General features: G+C 44.3%; 1 protein-coding gene across 1 annotated transcript; it reads right to left on the bottom strand.

Annotated features, from left to right (window-relative positions):
- Positions 1-659: 659 nt before the first annotated feature.
- Positions 660-21,497, bottom strand: OTUD7B (OTU deubiquitinase 7B). Its single transcript, XM_083374460.1, is given in 13 exon segments — positions 660-5,566; positions 6,058-6,142; positions 6,746-6,860; positions 7,047-7,196; positions 8,181-8,308; positions 8,754-8,866; positions 9,162-9,289; positions 9,662-9,763; positions 11,671-11,901; positions 12,080-12,250; positions 12,708-12,795; positions 12,798-12,857; positions 21,183-21,497. Coding segments are annotated over 13 exon segments (2,706 nt in total). The 5' UTR covers positions 21,195-21,497; the 3' UTR covers positions 660-4,243.
- Between the last annotated feature and the right edge of the window lie 837 nt (positions 21,498-22,334).

Below are 22,334 nucleotides of genomic sequence, written 5' to 3'. Positions count from 1 at the left end.
TGGCAGAGATCAAGGAGAACAGCTGCTACCCACGTTCTAATTGTAACCTGAAATATACCTGAAGCACAAGGGAAGCATTTCACACACTTAACTGAGGACAGGCCTAAGCCTAGTTTGCATCAGGAGAGCTACCTGGAATGTCCACTTTTAAGGCACTGCTGAAATGAGGACAAGAAAGCGGGGATGTGTGTGGGGGAGCAGCCCTCCCGCCCAATTCTTGAAGCAAGGTCTTGTAAGGGGCCCAGACCCTCCCCACCCTTCTGTGCGCTTTAGCTCTCCTTTTAATTTGTTCCTAGTGCTGAAAATGACACTTTCCTTGCCAGGGAGGATATATGAATCTGCAAACCTCTAGATACATGTAAAAGTAAAGCATTTGGAAGATAAAGATAACTTAAAAATAATTGAAATAGGTAAACAAAACATCACCAAGATAAACCAGATCCCAGTCATTTTTCATCTGTAGAGAAGGGGGCCAAAAACCTGTTTCTAAAGAGGCTCACCAGAAGAAAGTAATCTGAAAAGCACCGGCTCAACCTCCTGCTGAAAAAACTGCAGCAAAGCATAGTCACGCTCATTTTTAGAAAAAAATGTTATCTAGTAACAGATATATAAGACATTGCTAGAGCAAAGTAAACAGAAATTACAACAATGTATTTAAATAACTGTTTAAAAATAATTTTTATTGTCAACAACCGGAGAATTAAATCAGGTCAGTTAATTCTTAGACAACTAGCAGAAAAAAAGCTAACAGAAAAACCTCTCTATAGAGTTTCTACATGCTGGTTAAAGTTATACCCTGGGCATTTTTATTTAAGGTCATTCTATTTTTGTAAAATGAATCAAATTGAGACATAATGTCAGAATTAATCATAAAGGAACTGAAGCCAAAATGATGGCCAATGAAACCTTTTCTTTTGCTGTGCGAAACACTGTGCATAAAAATGGGAAAAAGTTATGTTGAGCATGGGAATACTTGGAATATTAAGATAATTTTAACTATTTGGAGAATCCCACAAATGTCTGTCGGAAGCCACAGTCACATCACTAATAATGCATCCTGTCCCCTGCCTTGCCTCAATCTGTGGTCTCTGTGCACGTCTGTCTGCATCTGTATCCACAGGGAAGTGGGAATGAACCAATGGTTAAATTTCTCAGAGTACGCCATAAACCTTTTCCTCCAGCAGAGGGAGTAAGACCACAAACCTCTCCCCTACTTGCCTTTCTATGAAAAACTATTAATTGTAGCGTCCCTTGTACTAAATTAAAAAAAGGTGCTTGGGAAATTCATCTGCTTATATTTCTGCTGAGGAAAATGATTTAAAAAGGTACCTTAAAATAGATCCACTGCATTCAATTTATAGCTGCATAGACAATGAATAAAAAGGGGGAAAGGGGTTTATCTTTTCAATAAATAGTATTTTTAATGTTTGCTTTTTTAATGAAAAAAAGAGTGCTGTTTCACCATAAAGGAAACAAACCTACACTTTCAGTAAAATACAAGGGAAAGTCAGTAAACTACTCTACCAATTCAAATCTGATCTGGTATGCAGAAGTTAAATAATTAGAATTCCCTGTTACTAAGGCGGAGAGGTTTTGGAATTAAAATTCTGGTGTTCATAGAAAAATACTTTTCAAATAGACGTTTTTAAAGTGTTCATTTTTTTGATGTACAAAAATGCTACAGTCTATGAACCCAATTCCTATAATAATTATACTACTTATAACTAAGTGATCAGCAACAAACTGTCAAGGTACAATCTCAAAATTACTAATTACCAGTTTGGAAAAGAAAAAAGAAAGAAAAAGAAAGCACATCGATCTCTAGGAAAGAGATCTTACTACTTGGAAGAAAATTATATGGGAATGGGGAATTCTGCATATATCGTGTTTTCCACATAGCGAATGTGGATTTCCAAACAAAAATTTTGGAGGCGACATTCAATTTAGTGAAAGTGATCAAACAAGAAGTAGTCCAATGTCACTGATAGGAATTCTTGCAATAACTAAACATCTTAAGTAACCAGCACTGAAGAGAGACACGGAGAATCATAAAAAATGCAACCACCATTGCTGCTGCCCTCATAAAAACAGATTTAGGAAAGTTAATCTTTGAAGCAATGTGTAATTAAAAGGCTACTTTGAGCTCAGCTACTGTATACAGCCACAAATCAACTGAACAAGCTCTTCCTCAAATTAGTTTTTAGTGTATCAAACCCCAAAATGGCTTGAAATATCAAAATTGAACATCCAGACTTGGATTTTCAGATCACGTGAATTATAATCCCCAGATGTCCACTCACTGTCAGATTTTAAGACTGAAATTATCCTTCTGAACACAATGTAAACGTTTATGTTGCCTAATAAGAGAAACACATTGTTTCATTTTTCTTTTGCTCCTGATTTTACCCCTCTGCACACCCTGGTTAAAAAAAAAACTTTTCCCCCATTATGGGGCTCTGAAATTAAGTAATCTATAATCTTCCATGACAGCACTCGGCAAGAGGGGTGGGTGGACCATCAGCTGTGGGTGCCAATCCACCTTGTGTGTCTCAGGACCCTTTTTCTGCAAGCCCCGCTGTAATTTTATATCACGCAGCAGCTCCTGAGAAATTTAACACAGCAATACATATATATTTTCCTCTTAATAGTGCTCCTTTCTCAAATAAAATTATCTAGGAAAGAAACAAGAAAGTGCCACGTTATTTCATTATTGGGCTACTGTCCATGTTAAGGCAGTACAAGGATTATTAAAAAAAAAGCAGGAGTGTTGGGATTGTTTAAAATATTAAGTACACTTGCAGTTTTCTGTCCCAACTCAGCAGCTCTTGATGGAAAATAATTGCATAGTTTTAGACACCCAAAGGAGCCCAAAAAAGGGGGGGGGCCCTCATCCACCACTCAAAATTCAGTCAAAACATAACTGGCAAATGTCTATGTGAAATATCTGATTAGGAGGGAGTTCCAAGCCATCAAAGGCATTTTCTTTTATCTATTTGTTGGAAAAATAATTGCAACAAATGTTGCAACCCCAAAGGTGGGAATAACCGGGTGCTTTTAAAATATACCAATATTTCTGAAGGCTGGAGGTGATGGGAAATTAATGTACTGTATTAGAAAACCCACAAGGAACAAATAATAATTTCTGTCTTATGTTTCCCCAAAAGTCAGATTTTTTTTCCTATACAGAATAGAGGTAGTCTGGGAAAAACAGCTTGCACAGAAAGAAGGTTGTTCTCTGCAGATAAGAAAATATAATTATATAGATGTATCTTCTGATGCTTTTAAAAGTAGCTACAACAAAATCAGATAGCAAAGGGTTCTTGCTGTGATGCCTCATTACCACTTTTTATCTCTCCATGTTCAAAGCTGCCTGCAGTGGTTTATTGCTCTTATTAAAGCCCCACTGATTTCCCTCCTGGTCTCCAAAATTCTACTCAAATAGTTTGATTCCATCACGAACAGCTTCATTTTTTCAGTTAAAACTTTCTCTCCTCAATTCACACAACACCAAGATTCCTTCCCACCTAGCACATCAGCTCCTGACAAGAATTTTAAAATATATATTTAAACAAAATATCTGAAAATAACTGAAGCTAACCCTGGCTAGAACAGGCACGCTCAGAAGACCAGACAATTGTGGGAAAAGACGGGTGGATTTGGAAGGAGGCAGCATCAGAAGAACAGGGGGGTAACTGAACTCTACTCGCTCTTCAGAACCGGCCCTTTCCGACGTGCAGGGTCAGGATACCCCAGAGAGACAAAAATAGTAATAAAAAAGACACGGAACTACTAAAGAGCCTCCAAGTTTCAGACATTAAGAAAAATCTGAGTGATCCTAATTTTAATCCCTTTGAAATAAAAAACATGTTGGAGGATGATCCAATAAGAAGAGGCCTTTGTCACTGTTTTTCTCTAATCTTGGAATTCAAAGCTTTGGTCTAGAGGATTTGCTTCATTCAGCAACTACAGTCCTGCACAAAAATGCAACCTCCCTGAATTCTACCCCCCGCCCCCCCTTCCAGGGAGCCGCCCCCAGCGCCTTGCTTTAGCGGCCCTTGTTCTTCAAGGGAATTCTCTTCCACACTTCTAAGGGCTCCCCCCCCCGCCCCTATAAGCAGCTTACCAACCCCAACCGGCCAGCTCTTCCCCTTAAGGAGAGGGGAACAGGGGCAGGGGCAGAGAAAATTATTGCATTCCCCATATCCCGTGGGTCCAGATATGAAACACGCACATCTTTGTTTCTTCAGAAGCGATGTATCAGTGTCTCTTTCTCCTGTTCTTTGCGTTTCAGCTCTTCTTTGTAACAGCACGAACAGAAATTCCCAGTCTCTGGATGTCCATAAAAACTGCAGTTGGGCTGTTTGCATTTGGTCTGCTGTAGATTGTACAGCAGCCACGTTTTGCTTCGATCGCCCTGCACAACTTTTGGAGAGCTACCGTCTGGCTCTGTGCATTCTTGATAGCCATTGCTGGACAGAACTGGGCAAGAAGAGCCCTCACGGTCCACCTCCACGTAACTAGGCGGCATATCCATCTCTGTGCTACAGAAGTGTCCCACCTGCTGGGACAGGTGGGAATGGCTCTGCGCACACTGCCGGGGCAGCGTAGCGTAAGAGGGGAAAGGAGCACACAGGCCTCCAGCAACTTGCCTTCGGCCATCTTGGTAAGTAGGAGGGGGATAGGCGCTTTCCACATGGCTCGTCACAGAAGGCCGGGGAATGGTGAAGACTCCCGAGTGGCCAGTGGAAAAACTGGATATTTTAGTACCCGCTGTGGCCAGATCCGAGCTCTGGAGTCTATATGACGGCAGTACTGGGTGGTCCATGGAGTTCAGCAGAGTCTCTTCTCCTTTGAGAGGATTGCCTTCTAAGTCCATCTTTTTGGCGGCTCCCCCGTTGCCCAGGGCAACCATCCTCTTCTCAGCTTCTTTTTGTTTCTGCTCCGCAGAATAACGCTCCTCGGCATCCAGGAGATACCGCTGGATCATCTCCTCTTGGTACTGGTGCCGGTGACTGGTCTTCAGCTGCACGGCAAAGATGAACTTGTGCTCCCCCCCTTGCATAGCAGCTCGGAGGATGCTCAAACTCAGCCTGACATCACTGCTGTATCTGCAATTATCGGGCTGCTGTTCTGCAGCTGTCTTGGCTAGACCTGGCTTCTCCGGAAGAGCTGAAACATCTCCGGGTGGTGCCTCTTCCTTACTGCCCTTCCTTGTTTTTATGGAGCCTTTCTTTTTCTTCTCCAAGGTCTCCCCTTGTCCATTGCTCACCCCACCTTTGACTGTTCGGCTGTGCATCAGCCCGCCCATATTTTTTTTTAGCTTGCTCCCCAGAGTTTTGCCAAAACTTCCAAGTTTATTGGCTACGGAGTCGGCCCGTTTCTTCTCCTTGTCCTTTTCACGCTCTCTCTTTGCTTTCTCCTTCTCCTTGTTGCTGGTCTTGCTGCCGCCACTGTTGCTGGCTGAGCTGCTGCAAACAGATTCCTTATCTGAATCCCCCGAATCTGCAGCGGATCGGACCTCATCAGCCGCAGAAGCCGTGGGAGACTCCGGCTGCGCGAGGGGTGCCTAGGGAAAGAAGGGAGAGAGAAGGCCAGGATCTTCCCACTGCCAGGGAAAGGGGAGAGTGGGGCAGCGAGGGGTTCTACGGCCAGGTGGGTCTGTCTGAAGAGTGGAAAGATGACAATGGCTCAAGTAAGGATTATACAATTCTAGACACATTTTAGTGTATGGGCCTCTTTAGCATATAAAATTCTTTTAAAATCATAGACCGAATGTAAGGTGAACAGCTCACATCACTTGCTAAACAAGCCACTTTTACAACATTAGCACAAAGGCCAGTTTCATCCAATTCTGCTTAGTGCAATTATTTTGTCGTCTTGAGATTAATGGATTTAAGTGGCAGAAAGGCAGATTCTCATTAAAAAAACTGAGCAAGGGTTGGTCTCAACAGCTGAAATAATCTAAATCTAGAATTCTGTGATTTTATGCAGAACAGGAAAATAATTTGGAATATCCTTCCCATTACATGGTATGTGATTCCCTTAATATTTTTTTACCTGCATTTCACAAGACAAGGGGATCCACTTTACATTCATGTAGCTGTGCAGCAAATGCAACTTGGCTTCCAGTGAAAGTGTCACACTAAACAGTCGGGGCCATGTCAAAAACAAAAACAAAATGAAGCCACTTGAGTTAAATCAGAGGTTCCAGTTCCTGGATCTTATAGAAATTCCAGGTATGAAATAACATTTCAAATAAATAACACCCTGGAGAAATTACTGTAGATTTCCTCACTTTTTTCATTCTAATTCATATTTCAAAAGACTGCCTCTATGTCGTCAGCAATTTTCCCTTTCCCAACCTAAAGTCATGCGCAGAAAGCCAGAAGTCAAGGGGGTTCAAATGGTTTATTGCCAGCTAACACGCTATACAAGAATCTGACCTACTAAAGGTCACAAAGCAAGAATTCAAGGTGGGCTGGACTTCCCTGGTGGGCACGAGGGGACCCACGGCTGATGATGCGCTAGAGCCCGCCCTCCCTCCCTCGGGCTCAGCCTGGTCGTCTCCTACACCTAACCTCTCATCTCTTGCATGATCCTTTACACCTTCCATTTCTTACTCTTTATCAAGACCTATTTCTCTGAAGGTGTGTTTGTCCTCCCTTGCTCCTTTCAAGCTCCAATACGAAATGCAAAAATGTAGAAATTCAACGTTTCTTCCAAATTGAGCTCTCCTTTTATTTACCTTGCCAATTTGACGTTATCATTGTCATCTTTATCCCACTCCCAATCTTTCCCAGGATCCACTGCGAAGTGTACCGGAAGCAGTTTGTGTTCAGAGTCTGTCAGAGGGATCACAGCTTGGTAGAAAAAGAAAAAGAAAAAATTTCCTTAAGGTCCCCAAAAACAGAATTTGGATTTGGGAAGGCAGAAAAGCTACCAGCAAAAGAAAGCCATACATTTAACGGAAAGGGGCTACGAGGGGACCGTGGACAGCAAGGTCAGAAGAAAGGTAACAACAGAGCCGCAGCCCACTTTGCGTGCACCTTGTTCCTTGATGGGCTCCTTTTGCTCCATGGACACCAGGGCAGAGAAATGGGCTTGATCGTAGGCCAGAACCAGTGGGGAACGATGGCACTTGCTGGCAGGGACTTCCAGGGGCAAATAAATGCCACCAAAGGGGATAGGAGCGAACGCTGGGAAGGAGAAAGAAGACTCCGGTGAAAACACAGTCCTCAGTTACCAGCTACCCTGAGAGAATGGGTGCGTCCAACATGGAGTTCCTGGGGGGAGCTGGCGAAAAAGGTCAAGAGAGGGAAGGACTAACATTTTGTTTGTTCACCCAGAAGAAACTGCTTTTGTGATCTACTCTGTGTTTCTGCTTTTCCTGGAAGGTCCTAAGAATTATACACGAGCTACATGCAGGCCGGTGCCTTCCTGGGAGAAAAGCAAAAGTCTCCACCCCCGTAAGCTCATCAGTGATGACAAGGGATTCCTGGAATGGATGCAGGAAGTTTTTTAGAGGCTCAACGGTGCCAGGAAGCCCCACGGAACGTAGGAGAAAAAGTAGGCGGTGGGGACTCTTATTCCCTGGACTTTCAGAAAAGATCATCTCCCGAAGGGATTTCTGGACCTCTCAGAGGTTGGAGACAGCGGTGTCTTTAGCTTGGAGGAGAAGACTTTTGTGGAAACGCAATAGCTGTCTTCTTCAGGCATCTGAAGGGCTACGATGGAAATGATGGGACGGGACCATACAGAATTGCTCCAGAAGGCAGGAGAGGAACGGCTGGGTTCAAATTTCAAGGAACCCTTTCGGGAGGCAGCCAGGGGAGGGATGGGCTCTCCTTTGCTGGAGACCCTGGAGTAGCGGTTGGATGACCGCCTGTGTGGCCATGCTGGCAGAAGGTGAAACGGTCTGTAAGATCTCTTCCAAACCTCATATTCTAAGTGAGTGAACTATGGGCACTGAGAAAGCTCTCGGCGTTTACTAGGAAAACAAGGTAACCGCCGAGACTACTCTACGTGAACGGCTTCGCCTTGGCTCCTCCCAGCCAGCCCTTGAACGTCAATCTCCTTTGCAAAAGAAACTCTCTCAACAGCCTTTCACGGAAACTGCATACTGACATAGCAACTGGCAGTTCCAAGGCAGATCTCAGCCACGCACCTCGCTGCACTCTTACCTTCTCCTCCAGAATCTCGCAACATGGTGTCTGCCACAACCACAACGGGCCTCTTCAGTACGTGGGAAAGGACAAAAACGTGGAATTCTTCCAGGCTCTCATACACAGGCTCCTCAGATCCTTCGACCCTGAAGAAAACAAAACAAAAAACCTGGGGGGCGGGGAGACACACTGAACCACTGTATCCTATACGCCCCTTTCCTGTGTCGCTCAGAAGACAGGCGTCCCATGGATTGGAGCCAGCAGCCCTGCGAATGAGGATTGGCCTATCACAAGCACATGGCCAAGACACACATAAATTGCCACGCTCTGGGAATTCACATAGGTGGCCCGGCCAGGTGCAGCTTTCTGCTGCAGGCACCTTCAAAAACAAGTGTGCTTATTTCCCATTTGAGCATCTTTGATTTCTGCCTAGAAACTGACTTATCACAGTACCTGCTACAAGAGACCTCCATCCTGGTTCCTGCATTCAGGATCAACGGAGCTTTTTAAGGACCCATAAAGTATCCCCCGTCTCCCACCCTGGAAGCACCAGGCACTGCAATGCTTTGCTCAGTGAAAAGTCCTACTTACCCTCCACAGTTCCCGCTGTTGGTGCCGTAATGCATCCGTGGCTCACTCGAGGCCAATTTGATCAGCTCATTCCACTCCTTTTGCCATTCTTCTTCTGTGTACACTAGGCCAGACTGTAATGGTGGCAGAGACAGTGAAGGGAATAAGAGATCTGCATGCAAACAGAACATCTTCTCTAGATCACCCTACGTGAGAGGGGCTTCTTTGAGATTATTCTCCGGGATTGGCCAGGCAGGAGCTGCTGCGTTTCGAGGACACACACACGTCTGACAGGAACGAGAGGAGAGTTGGGCCCCCAAAGGGAAGCAAGGCTGAATCTGGGACTCGGGAATCCCCTTTGCTGAGCCAAGCAGAGACAGAGCCACGCCTGGCCTCACCAGTTCTCAAAGGCCACCCCAAACCATTTACCTCTTTGTTTTGCTGGGTCTGCTGCCACCTCCAGCGCCGCTTCAGAGCCTCCCTCTCCACCCCTCTGTCCATCAGGGCGTAAAGGCATTTGCGCAGCATCAGATCCCTGTCGTGGAAACCCCACATACCTGAAGGTGGTAAGGAGGAAATAAGAAACAGCCTCCTTTTAAGGCAGGTTTTTGTGGGCCGACTGGGCCCAATCCCATGTCCGATTGGACCTCCTATGTCGTAACATGCTTGCTTTGATTTTGGTTTACGGTATTGGTGGCTTACAATATCCAGGAAGCCCGGAGGAGGAGGAGGAGGAGGAGGAGGAGGAGGAGAATTAACTGGGACGTGCAGCCTGAGGAAGAAGATTCAAAAGGGTACTCCAACTGACTCTGTGGTGAAATATTTGTCACTTTGGCTAGGAAGCCATAAACAACGTAAGTGCTTGCTAAGGAAAGAAGGAAGGAATGCACATAGTAAATTTGTACGTTTTTACAACTGAAAGATCTTACCTAGTGATGCAGCATGAAGCAGGCAATTTCCGTCACCCGTTGTTGCCAAGGGAAGCAGCCTCTGATAGCTGGGATCCACGCTGGCCCACCAGTTCAGACGACCTAGGCAAGGGTGGAATAGATGTGTGTGTGTATATACGCACTGAATACAAACATGCTCTACGTTTGAGAGTTTGCGGGTTGGAGCATTCCAGGTACGCACTGCTGCCTTCTGCTATTTGGCCTCACTTCTGCATTTAAAGAGTCAGTCGCTCCTTGAATACTATGGAAAGAAGGAAGAGCTGCTTAGGAGACTCACCAGCCACAGCAGCTACTTGAAAGATAAAAGAGGTGACAGGAAAGAAAGACTTGGCTGGACCTTAAAAAACAACTGGAAATGAAGAAGGTTACTGCATTACTGTGTCCTCTGGCACCCTGCAGTGTTGGAGAAGGGGAGGGTTAGCAGCAATCTTTGCCTTATGACCAGAGCAAAACTTCTGATCTTGCCTTAAATATGGCAATAACTGCTCCCAGCTTCCTTTAAAAAAAAGGATTAAAGAAATATCAAAAGGTCAGGGTTGCCCAGCAAGACGGGCAAAACAGCGTTTCTCAAGAACAACTCAATCCTGCCAGAAGGATCAGAACAAGAGAATCTTTTGATTAGAAGGATTAATCGCAGGTAAATCCTTTGCTTTCCCTGGAATGCCATACTTAACAGGCTGGAGATCAGCCTCCCTCCTCCAAGAGAAAGGATCTGACTCTGTGAGGGGAGCACACAGGATGGGCCCTGAGCCAGCGGTCGGTCGGTCGGTGGGAAACAGGCAAGCCGCTTCCCATTTCGGTGGCGTGCAGCACAGCTCCACCCCACCCTCTCACTGAGCGGCAGAACTTTAAAGAGCAACCAAGATGAAACCAAATCTCAGGAAAGCAAAAGCACTGTTTACTGCAAAAGGATTTGTAGAGTTTTGTCTGTGTCTTTTGGATATATCATCTTTATTCTACTCAAGTTTTCCTCCCCCCCCTCTCTCTCTCTCACACACACATACACACTTTCATGGGTACTAGAGGTTTACATCATGGTCTTCCTAAGCAACAGCAGATTATGTCTGACAGCAACAGAAAGGCATTCCTGTTTGCAAGATCTCCCAAGCCTCACAGCCAAGAAGCTGCCTGAACACGTTTTCCAAGTAGGACAGTTTTAAAGTCCAAGTAACCTTAAATCTTGTCACCTTAAGGGGGTAAGTCGGAAGACACTGTGATGAAAGGGAAGCCCCAAGCGATTCAGAAGATTTGTGATTATTTTTTCCATTTTTTATTAAATTAAAAACATGGGGATGGAGGTAAAGAGAGACTGTCTTCCCTGCTTTCTTACATTTGAAATTATACGACTCGTGAGGTAGTCATTATTTTCAGGGGAAAAGTTACCTTTCTGCAACTACTCACCACGAATAGGGGAGGGTTTACATTAATCCTTGAACCAATCTGCAGCACTAACCAATTTAAATTTTGTTGGGAAAGTGCATTGATTCCCAAAATTATGAGCATTTTAGCAAAGATCCAGGAAGAAGTCTAAAGTGTGATGCTGGCTATTAATGTATGAGCGATTGTGGAATTTCCAGAACTCGTATTTTTCCTCTTCTAAGTTCTGAGAATTCTGCAGCCTTCAAAACACATCTTAACAGATTAAAGGAAGAGGCACCAGAGCGAGCATACCAGGCCAACACTGAATTCTAAATTCTGAACCTCCACAGAATGTGGAGTGCTTTAAGTAAACCTGGACAGAAAATCAAAGCCGCTTTTTGATATATGAGGGAATTCTATGGGGAATTTTGAATGAAAGTGCACTGGGGCTTAGCTCTAAAAACTACAGGCCCAAGCAGCCACAACACAAAGATGATACCTAAGGATGTGCAGATTTTATCTCTTCTTCCAGCTTGGTAATCAACCCCAATCATCAGAGGAACCTAAGAAGGTTTTAAGCCTTTGCATTTCATTTCCGAAAAGCAGCCATTCACTGGGCTCTTACTCACCGGCCTGCTCCAGGGCCACCAGCATGGACTGCTCGATGAGATCCCGTTCAATGAAGGTCCGGAAGTCTTCACTGTAAACATTCAGGTCAGGGAGCTGGAAGGTGCAGATGGGCATCTCCAAGAGGTGCTCACTGCTGCCACTGCTGGTGCCACCATTGCTGGAGACATGGGAGCGAGCCAATGAGACGATGGTGGAGCTGGCGTGGGAAATGCCTCGGGACAAGCGCTTCTCTGAAAACAGAAGAGGAAGTGACAGCCGGCTGCAGAGGCTGCGTCCTCTTAACTGGAGCAGGAACTCAAACATAGGAAAAAAATCACCATGTTCCAGGCGCTGACTTGCTGTCCTTGGGATGCAAATCGCACCTCTATCCATAAATCAACATTTTTCGGCACCAGGAGAGCCTTTTACCTTGAATTATATCATCTTGGCGCTGCAGCTGTGGCCGCGCACTCCGGGTGATCTCCTTCTCCACAAATTTAAAAGTGCGACCATCATTGAAGGAACGGGGCAAGACCCCGGCATGAACCTGCCTCAGCTGCTCAAAATCATTCAGTGCAGCATTCAAGTCCCAGTTTTTCCCTAGGAAGAGGAAACATGTCTAAGCAGGTTTTAAAAAGCCGACCCAACTTCCTCTTTTCCTTCGTAAGAAAATTTGGGAATCATCACCACCATCTAAAGGAAATTTCCCCGATCTCAGCCTTTCATCTTTGCTTTCTCTAAATGTCCAGAAGCAGATGCGCTCCCCTTTCTGTCCAGACCCATTCAGGGAATCTCATAAGCATCAGTATTTCACAGGATGTGAGGTTTATAGGAGACCCCCAACTATGGAATAAAATCCTATAACAGACCTCAAGATGGAGAGCTTTGGGGTCAGCTGGGGAATAACACAAAATGTAGATAAACATATAAACTGCTGGGTGATGTGTGGGATTTTCTGAAATGAGCATATTATTTTGCAACTCAGAAATGGATAACTGAGGCAAGAGTTGAGGGTAGCAGTAAAAAATGAAAACTATCTTCAAACTGAAGTTTTTACCTTCAAGCAAGTCTCTTGCCAATCCTGGCTCTGCCCCAGTTGAGCGAACAAAATCCGAGAGGACCACATCCATATCCGGGGTCACGCAATCATGAATTCCTTGCAGGTGACTGGAACCGCTGGGACATCTAACCAGGACAGTTTTTCATTCTAGAAGAAGAAAAAGAGAAGATGCAGTTTGGCCGATTGCTACAAAGAGTGACTTTCAAGGCCATCAGAGAGATTTGCCAGTTTGACTCAATGGGAGGCCAATGGAGTTGCATCCTCACAGCCTTGTCTCCCTGATCCCATCCACAGAGACACAAACCCCGCCTGGCGGCGTGAAATGGAAACAGTAAGGGGACGGTTGGAAGGTCTCGGCCTTCGGAGGCAAGGCCTTGCGGATGGGACTTGGATCCTGGCTCTCCTGGCCAGCCTAGGGCTCCGATGGGGGTGGTCTACGCTGGGCCTGGCTGACAGGGTAGATTCCACCCTCATCGGTCTTCACTTTCTAGCTAATCTTCGTTAATTTTAATTGTTTTTATATTTACCTTCTATCTTTTTTGTAAGATGCCCAGATTATTTCACAGTTAGGTGGGCGGCATATCAATGCAGTCAATAAATACCTACGCCAGCCACTCTGACAGTGCTTCGGCTGGAGCTGCCTGACTTTCCTCCCCAAAGCAGGCCCAGCTCCACTCCAGGTAAAGGACCGCCCTTATCACTTCCGGACAACCGTTAGCCTTTTGCACAAGCTGCCTGCCAAGGGTCAGTATACAGGCTGTTGTCATTTAACGACAGGCAACCTTAAGCAAAGCGGTCGCTAAGTGAACCTGCAACAATGCTTATCCTTACTCCAGCTTTCTTTTCCTTTACAGACCTGTGAAAGGTGTAAATGTGAAGACTGGGTACAAAGTTACTTTTTCATTACTTTCGTAACTAAACAGTCACTAAACAAGTCAATGCTAAATCGCTATCTGTAGTTCTCAAGACGTTACGCTCGATACTGCAAAACAAGTGCTGTAAAAGATCATTTTGAAAGTGATGAATAAAGACACCCTTGTGTTCTCAACGCTCCTGGGCAAGAATAACAAGAGCTTCAAAAGGCCAAGAATGCTAATTAAAATGAAAACAAATGGACACTTCCATAAAATATAAATTGGATTTCAATAAACATGAATCTAAACTAGAAGAGGAGGGTTTTTTCAGCCAGTGGCAGAAAAGTAAATGGATATTTATTTCAAATGGATCGAAACCTCTCTAGAATGTCTGTCCTTACTTACAAAAAGGATCATTCTCTCTATAATGGAATTTCAGAGGATGTTCACACCAGAAAGAACCTTAAGAATATTTCTGCATGCTTTTAATCCAGATTTCTACTGGAATTACTACATTTATTTGCATTAGTTCTTTTTGCTATGAAAAAGATGAACAATGCTGCTATAAGATGACCTTCACCCCTCACCAGTCACCACCCAATAGCAACCTTTAAGACTGTTTTGCTAAACCATGCTGCTTAGGCAGAGGGCAGTTGGCACTCTAAGTGGCCTACAGCTGATCAGGTCACTGCCAAGAAAGATTGACCCTGGCCCTGGAAGTCTGAAGAAGTAGTAGACAGTCAGAGCAATTAACCAGGGGAACCACCTGCCTCCAGAAGTGGTGAATGCTCCAAAACACTGGAGGTTTTTAAGAAGAGACTGGACAGCCGTTTGCCTGAAATAGTATAGGGTTTCCTGCCTGAGCAGGGGGTTGGACTAAATGACCTCCAAGGTCCCTTCCAACTACTTCTTCTTCTTCTTCTTCTTCTTCTTCTTCTTCTTCTTATTATTATTATTATTATTATTATTATTATTATTATTATTATTATTATTATTATTATTATTATTATTATTACAAAAGGAAGGGAGTTAGGAAAAGTCCTTGTTAATGGCCAGTTTCCAAACCTTAATCTCATCTATCCCCCCCCCAACAATGTAATCCTTGAGAGAAGAAAGTATTTCGCTCCCCAGCCCTATAATCAGCATTTTCCTGCCTTCTCTGCTGCTGTGCCTCAAATACACACCCACATATCCCAAGCATAATGTTACGTTATTCCACTCCCACTTACAAAAGTTCCAAAGTAATTGGAAATAATTCTTTTTCCTGTCCGTTGCTGAGCACAACAAAAGTGAGAAAAGTACTGAAAAGTTGAGAGTTGGAATGATAAGCGGACTAGAGACTGCTGACTGATTTCCCACTAGAGGCGTTTTAAATGTTGCTTTTATTAACCATTGCTGCCATCTGCCCTCAGCCTTCAAGACAGGGAACAAACCCTAACAAAATTCTAAGAATCTTGATTTTGGGTGCTTCCCATCTGCCCCCCCCCTCAGGCCGGCTAAGGATTCCTAAAGGATCCCTAAGATCTCACTGACAAGTCCAACCTTTGCTCTTCAGCCAGGCCCAGCAGTAACTTCTCTGCTGTATCAGAGAGATGAAAACAAGAGGGTAGAGAGTCCTTTGCAAAGAATCTGCTGGGCTGGCCTTTGCCATGCCTGACTTGCTACATCCCTGGATCAAAAACAACACCTCAAATGACTAACATATTTTTTAATATGTGGTAGGTGCACAGAGGAGATAGGAACCTGCCAAAATTTTTAGATCTCTAAACACGATAACATGGAAAAGGCAGTTTCTTTTCTTGACTTAACTTAACTTGAACATGCACAATAATTATATTTTAATCTGATCTGTAGGAGGTGAACAAACCACCATTCCCCATGACTTAGCAGGGGACAAAGCCATGACATCTGAAGCTGCTAGCAGGACGTTGTTCTGAATGCCGATGCTAAGATAGCAAGAATGCCCCCTGTGCCACAGTGCGCGATGGCCCCTTCATACGGGTCATGCTCTTTTGCTACCCACCTAGAACATACGCAACGGTAAAATAAAAGTGCTATGTGGAACAAACCAACAGATTTTGGTGGATGTAGGAGAGTAAGCTGTGCCACTCCCTGTAATACTTTTCAATTGAAGAAAAGGAATTGTTATTAATATGAAGCGTGGAGCTCTATCTTTTAGGGTGGATAATAGAGAAGTAAAAGGAAAGTAGAGCTGGGTCACCTTGCCTTAAAAGTCGGTTAGACAAAACATCAGGCTGACCTTTAAAGAGGACAAGTCTAAAAGGCTAGTAGGAGAAGATAAGTGAGAAGTTCTTTATAATAGATAATTTCCCCATCTTTAAAACCAGGTATTACTATCCCTGGGAAATTCAAGAGTGATCTGCTATAATTTACCTTCCAATCAGAAACAAAGCCAGCCAAAGCAAGGAGGGATTCTTCAATAACCTGCTTGAATGCTCTATAAGCATGGGAAGTGACTGTATTTATTTACCAATTACCTCTGAAGAAAAGGCAACAAAATATCAAGTAACTGCATACAAAGTGAGCCCTGAGTTTTTAAATCCATCCTTCGCAGCAGGCAAGCTTGGAAACCCAATGTATGTATGATATGCATCATCAGTCCTGTGATGATGTAATTTCTTTCCTTCCTTCCTCCCCTCCCCTCCCCCCTACAAGCTTGATTTTAAGTACGGTTACAATTACCACCAGCAGTTCCATCAATTTTGAGAACGTAAAGCAGTCGCCAGTAATATTTTCCTTTAAGCACGTATGACTGTGTGCAAGCCTGACCCCGGGCTGTCTGGAACTCAAAAGTTCAGCGTCTTACAATGCAACCTCCAAGATATGCCTGCAGACCCACCAAAGGAGTCGGGCAGGGCAGGGCCATCTTGGTGCAAGGAATGACCTCTCTGCCAAAGCAACTAGCAACACATTGCCCTAATTCCCAGCCATTTCATTATCTCACTTATTTACCACAAGCTGTTTCTCTCTCCCCCCCAAATACGTAAGAATAAAAACCTAAATGAGAGGGGGATTCAATCCACAGGACAGTATAACTACTAATACAAAAAGGTTCCAAAATGGTACCTTGGAAAATTAGGTCAGCATTACCTGTTCCGTATCACTGATAGGAAAACCAGCACCCTAAGATTAATCTGAGACTTTTCCTGAACTTTAACCTCAGCTATCTCCCCTCAGAAAGGACTGGTAAGGATGTAATTAAGCTGGGTGTTTATTTTTCTCCATTATCTGCCAAAGCTGAACTCGAATAAGAGAAATGGCAAAACCAGACTAGCCCCTTTGCCATAGGTTCTTCCAAAGAACTCCTTGAAGTAGGCGGAGCTTCCCAAACTGCAAAAATAAGCAAACTCTTCCATATATTAACAGCCTTGTCACCAGCACTGCAAGGGTCGAGCATTTGCACATCCACGCCCAGGAACCCAATCAAGGGCTAATTAACATGTAACATATATCATCCTCGCTATAAATAACCTCCTCTGGATAGGTCTTTCAGGTGCTGCAGAGAGAGAGGCGATGCCAAACACTGCACAAAGACCAATTACATTGGGCCTCTCGGGCAGCCAGGCACAAAACGAAGCTTTCCTGTGCCCCTTTTTAACAGCAAAAATCCTGAAGCAGGGAAACCGTGTGTAACTGGCAGGCTGGAGGACCAAAGGTGCAATTTCTATCAGCATGGCTGGGAAAGCATCCGGTAGCCTTTCTGTGCTAGTCAGAGCCTGTATAAAGCTCCAGAGCAAGTTATTCACCTGACGTTACACCTTCCCTTAGGACTCCAGGAGGACTTGTGAGGCCCTGCAGGACTTGGGCAACTGGACCAGATATTCTCAGCTCTGTTAAGTGATTCAAAGGCTCCAAGGAGTTCACTCTTTTGCAGAGGTGTGTAGCAGGGAAAGGTTCTTGCCAGCTCAGAACAGGCGCACCCAAGCAGACGTAAGGAGAAACGTGCCTGAAGACACATGGGAAATCGGCCTAGCCTATTCTAAAGAAGCAGCGCTGGAACCTTTCATACGAACAGCAGAGGTTAAATTCTGTACTTTGGGATACCGCACAACAGAGGAGGAAAAAAAGGACTGTTATTCTTTGTAATAAGAATGGGGTACACGTCATTTCTCACCAGCAACTGTAATTTTAAACACAGAAGCCATGCCAAATCATTATTATATACATTTTTTTTTAAAAAAAGTGAGTGACTAAAGGCCACCTATATAATAAAAAATTTGTAATGGGTGCAGGAATGTTTGCTCATGGAATTCCAGCTGCATGTTCCAACCTACCTGTGACTATATAAATCAGTATACTATTAAAAGATTTGTGGATCACGTTATTATGACTCCATGTAGGGTGGAGAAGTCCACACCCCATTGGGTCCAACTTCATAACTTAACCTCTGCATCATAAGGGGGGATGATATACGTTTGTCAGGTTTTCTTCAACTTGGCCAAAATTGTGTATAAATTGTGAATATTTCGCCTCACCTTTCATGCCAAAAAGCAGGCACAACATAAAATGGAAAGTACTGCCAAATGTTTTCCATTTACTCTAGTTTTCAATTCCAGTTACTGAATAGATTTACTTATGTTTGATCGGAGGAGGAGGATATGAGATCTAGCAAAGGCTAAGGAGAGCTTAGCATCCTAGGGAGCAGACAGGCACAAATGAAATCTGGTCTTGAACGCTACTCAGAAATACATTTCTTGGTTAAGTCCACAAATCGTTTTGCCTTCCCCCTCTCCTTATCCCAGTACATCAGATAGAGCCTGCTTCAAATGTGTTGGGGGGGGGAGAGAAAGAGTGTTTCCATTTACAGCCCCTTGCCATGAATTGGCCTCTATTTTTAAATCCATCCCCCAGCAGTGAATTGCAGATTTAATTGATCCCTTGCAAATAATTTAGCAATGCACTGTACAGCCCTCCCAATACATTCACTTTCATTGTAATCCCATTGCTATCCAACCTTCAGCCACAAAAAATGTTCCCAGTCATGTAGCATTTTAATTCCAATGCATGCATAATCCAATAGCCAAACAGGATACAGTTTTATAAACCAGGAGATCCTTAACAGTCAAATATGTTTTTAAGCGTTTAAGATGGCTATTAACTTCCTGAGGACCTAACTGCGAGGCTCGCTCTTTAACAATAGCTATTTCTGAGCTTTGAAGATTCTTAACAGGCTGAAAACTAAGTACTGTTTTTTCCTCTTACTTTTCTGCAGGAAAAATGACTGGAGAGGTTGTATCTTATCCCAAATTCCTGTGCATCAAATGTAGAAGAGGCTCTTTCATAGAGAAGTCTAGAGAAATTCACTTCCACTGTTAAAAAGGTGAGGAAGAATTCCCTAACAACTGAAGCTTGTATTCCCCAAAGCAAGTTACATCAAGTTCATGGCTTCTTCACATACACACAGACAAACCTGCACGGGCCATAGCTTTGAAAGAATGTTGCTTGAGAAAGGAAAGATGATGCACAAAGTTGTACCATCAAGATGGGCCAAACCATTTCATATCTACTATAGCTCAGATCTAGCCAATGTTAAAGTAGTTGGGCCAGGAGAGGCTAAGGACAACCATTCATAGTCAGGTTGCAAATCATTTTGGTTTAATATGTGTGTCAACATCCTAAACAACCTGTTGCCTAAATTCCCATCTTCAGGCCATTAACTCTTCCATACCGATTTGTACATAAAAATGAGTATTCCTCTTGTTATATGCATTCAGTTATTGGCAACTATAATTTGTAGGGAAGATAGTGAGCAGCATGGATAAAAATAAAATTAAAACTAGATGACCAACTAAAAATGCAGATACTTGGAACAGTACCTATGAAAGAGAACATCATTAATGCAACCCAATGCACTTAAGGCACTAGTAAAAGTATGTAACAAATCTTTAAATGGATATGCATATTTATCAGCCAGATTCTTGGCTGTTTAACGTAAGCCAAATTAGCATACATATTAAAACAAAAAGTAAATCCTTCATTAATACCTTAGTTAATGAATATCTATCTCCCATCTCACAATAACTAAAAATGCTTGACAACCTTCCTAACTAAAAGAAATATATCCAATTGTATTTTTATGATTATGATCATGATTTATCACTTGCTGTTCATATGTGCACCGGAGACAAATTCCTTGTGTGCCCAATCACACTTGGCCAATAAAGTATTCTAATTCTAATTCCTACTCTATTCTTCCTATTCCATTCCAATTCTTGACATCCATTCAGCCAATAGGAAGTGCTTCCCGGAAAGCCCACTCTAAAACTCTCCCCGCATTTCGTCAGAGAGGGTGTTTTACTAGGGTGAGGGCACCCTCTTGGGAAAGCCTGGGAAAAGATGGAGCAAACTAGGCCTCAACGCTCCTGTCTTAGAAACAGGAGGCCTCTCACCAGTTTTGCTGGAGAATGGGACAGAAGGGTGCTGCTGTCCCCTGTCCTGCTTGAGGTGCTTCCTGGATGCACTGGATTGCATGCTGTAGGGGAAAATGCTGGATGCCACACGGGGCTTGGCTCTCAGGACCCCTGGTAGCAAAGGTCCTTCTGTGGAAGCAGGGAACCTGGACCTCCTTCCCTGGAGGGGCAGCTGGGCCCAGGGATTTTGCCAGACCAGAGGGATTCCAAGATAAGAACTATTACCCAGCTGGATCCACAGACTTCTTCCATTTGCATCTGGCAAATGGTACACAAAAATCTGCCGTTCAGCTTAAGTGGCCATCTGTACCAGACATTCTTCTTCCACAGAATAAACACTAAACCTGAAGTTATTTCCACAACTGCTTCAGCATTAATAGATGTTTTAAAAACTCCAGATACTTACACAACCTTCATTGACTGCTCCTAGGAATTTTGAACAGTAATTCCTAACTTTGTACAGTACTGTTATTTTACAAAACTTGTATGAAAGTTCTCACTGCTTGTAGAAATTTCTGTTCTACGAGCTGGAGGAGTCAGCACACAAATGGCTGCAATTCTTGAGATTCCAAAGAAGCCCTACCAAATTCTTATCCTCCACAGTCAAAGTCATAGAGATGCCTCCCACTTCAACATTTATTCTGTTTTGAATGGTAAGATTAAGTAGCGAATGTTTTCAGCCTTTAAACCGTTTAAGGTAGAGGAGCAGTTTCTCTGTAGTACTACATCACCATCCGTCCACCTGACTGAGGCTTTCTTGGGTTCTTAGCAGCTTATTTCAGAGGCTGGATCAATAATATACTAATGGGTCCGATTAGAAGACTGCTGTCAGCCAAGATCAGAATGGGACCAAGCAAATATTCAGAACAGATGGCTGCGCTGATTACATCTAGGGTTGTAATTCAGAACAGACAAGGCAGGCAGAAACTAGTCTTCAAGCAAGATCAGAGGTTAAAGTGAAAGTTGACAGGTCACCTCAACTGCTGCAAAAATCATCACTGGCCTCACAGAAATAGGAAGGAGGAAGGTGTACTGACTCAGAACCCACACTTTACCCTCTGAATGAAGCAAATACAACAAGGAAGGAACTCGGACCATCCATGATCTCCATGAGGGATTCCTTGTGGGGAGGTTAACTTAAGGACAGAGGACTCATCACAGTTCTGGCTTTGCCCTGTCCCACCTACCTGTGGATTCATCAGACAGCTGGAAGGGCCCTACAATGGGCCCAAGGATCTGAGTTTTCAGCACTGCAGGCAGAGTTAACAGAGCAAATGGACCTGGGTTAGCAGAGGTCGGAGCCGGTATGCCTTGGTGCAAGGAAGCTGCTCGAGTCCGTAGGAGAATGAATGGCTGCCATCATTCAGCAGCAGAGCACAGAATGCAGAACAGCCTGATCCTGTTTCCACCGTGGGTCTGGGTGGGAAAGACTGCACTGCTCCAATCCTCGAGAGTCAGCCACCACCGCTGTTAAGTGCCAAAGCCAGGCTGAGCTGGCTAGATCAACAATATGACTCACTGTAAGGAAGTCCCTGGCATGGTCTTTTTCTTTCAGAAAGGCTCCTTAGATATACTGCTCAGCTGAAGAACATGCCCCGAGTAAAGATTTGACTCTCTTAGACACCGCTCCCACAACCAGGTCTTTCCTAAGCAGGCTTTGTTGGGATGGGCGTGTTCTGCGCAGAGGAACAGGGCTTGACTGGCAGGCAGGCGCTCACCTGCCAAAGGCACAGAAATCTTACTAGCCGAGCCCGGCAATTTCATCACACGAAGTTAATCACATCCCTCGTTGTCAGAGACTGCAGGAGCTAAGAACACAACTCCTTGCCCAGAAGACTCGTACTTTGTTCCCAGGAAGACGGAGGCAGATGAGAGAAAGAGGCCAACTGCCTAGACAGGAACTGGGCACATCCAGGGCTTCATTTCCCTCCCTCCCTCCCTCCCTCCTTTGAAGGCAAAAGGAAAGAGACTTTTCCACTTCCAGTAACAGCAGCAGCGTTTGAAGGACTCGTCTTCTAGGAATCGGCGTTTACATGCCTCACAGTGAAAAGGAATAACAAGAGGTCCAAGGACCGAACTGTCGCTAAAACCGCCCTGTTCCACAGGACAGTCACTGCAAGGCACAGGGCACTCATCTCTAAGAGCACCTGCTTCTCCGAGGAAGGCCGTTCACTTGGATAAAATGCTCACTTCTGGAAAAGGATCCAAAGGATCCGCTCGCTGGAGGTTATTAGGAGGCTGCATCATCTACAGAAAGCAGCCGGCCGAGCGCTCCCAACAAGTTTCCCAGAGGAGGGGCCACAAAACTCTTCGGAAGAAAAAGCACCTGCTGGAAATCG

The sequence above is a fragment of the Vipera ursinii genome (assembly GCF_947247035.1).
Source record: "Vipera ursinii genome assembly, chromosome: 15".
NCBI lineage: Eukaryota > Metazoa > Chordata > Lepidosauria > Squamata > Viperidae > Vipera > Vipera ursinii.
This window is presented reverse-complemented; position numbering and strand designations above follow the sequence as displayed.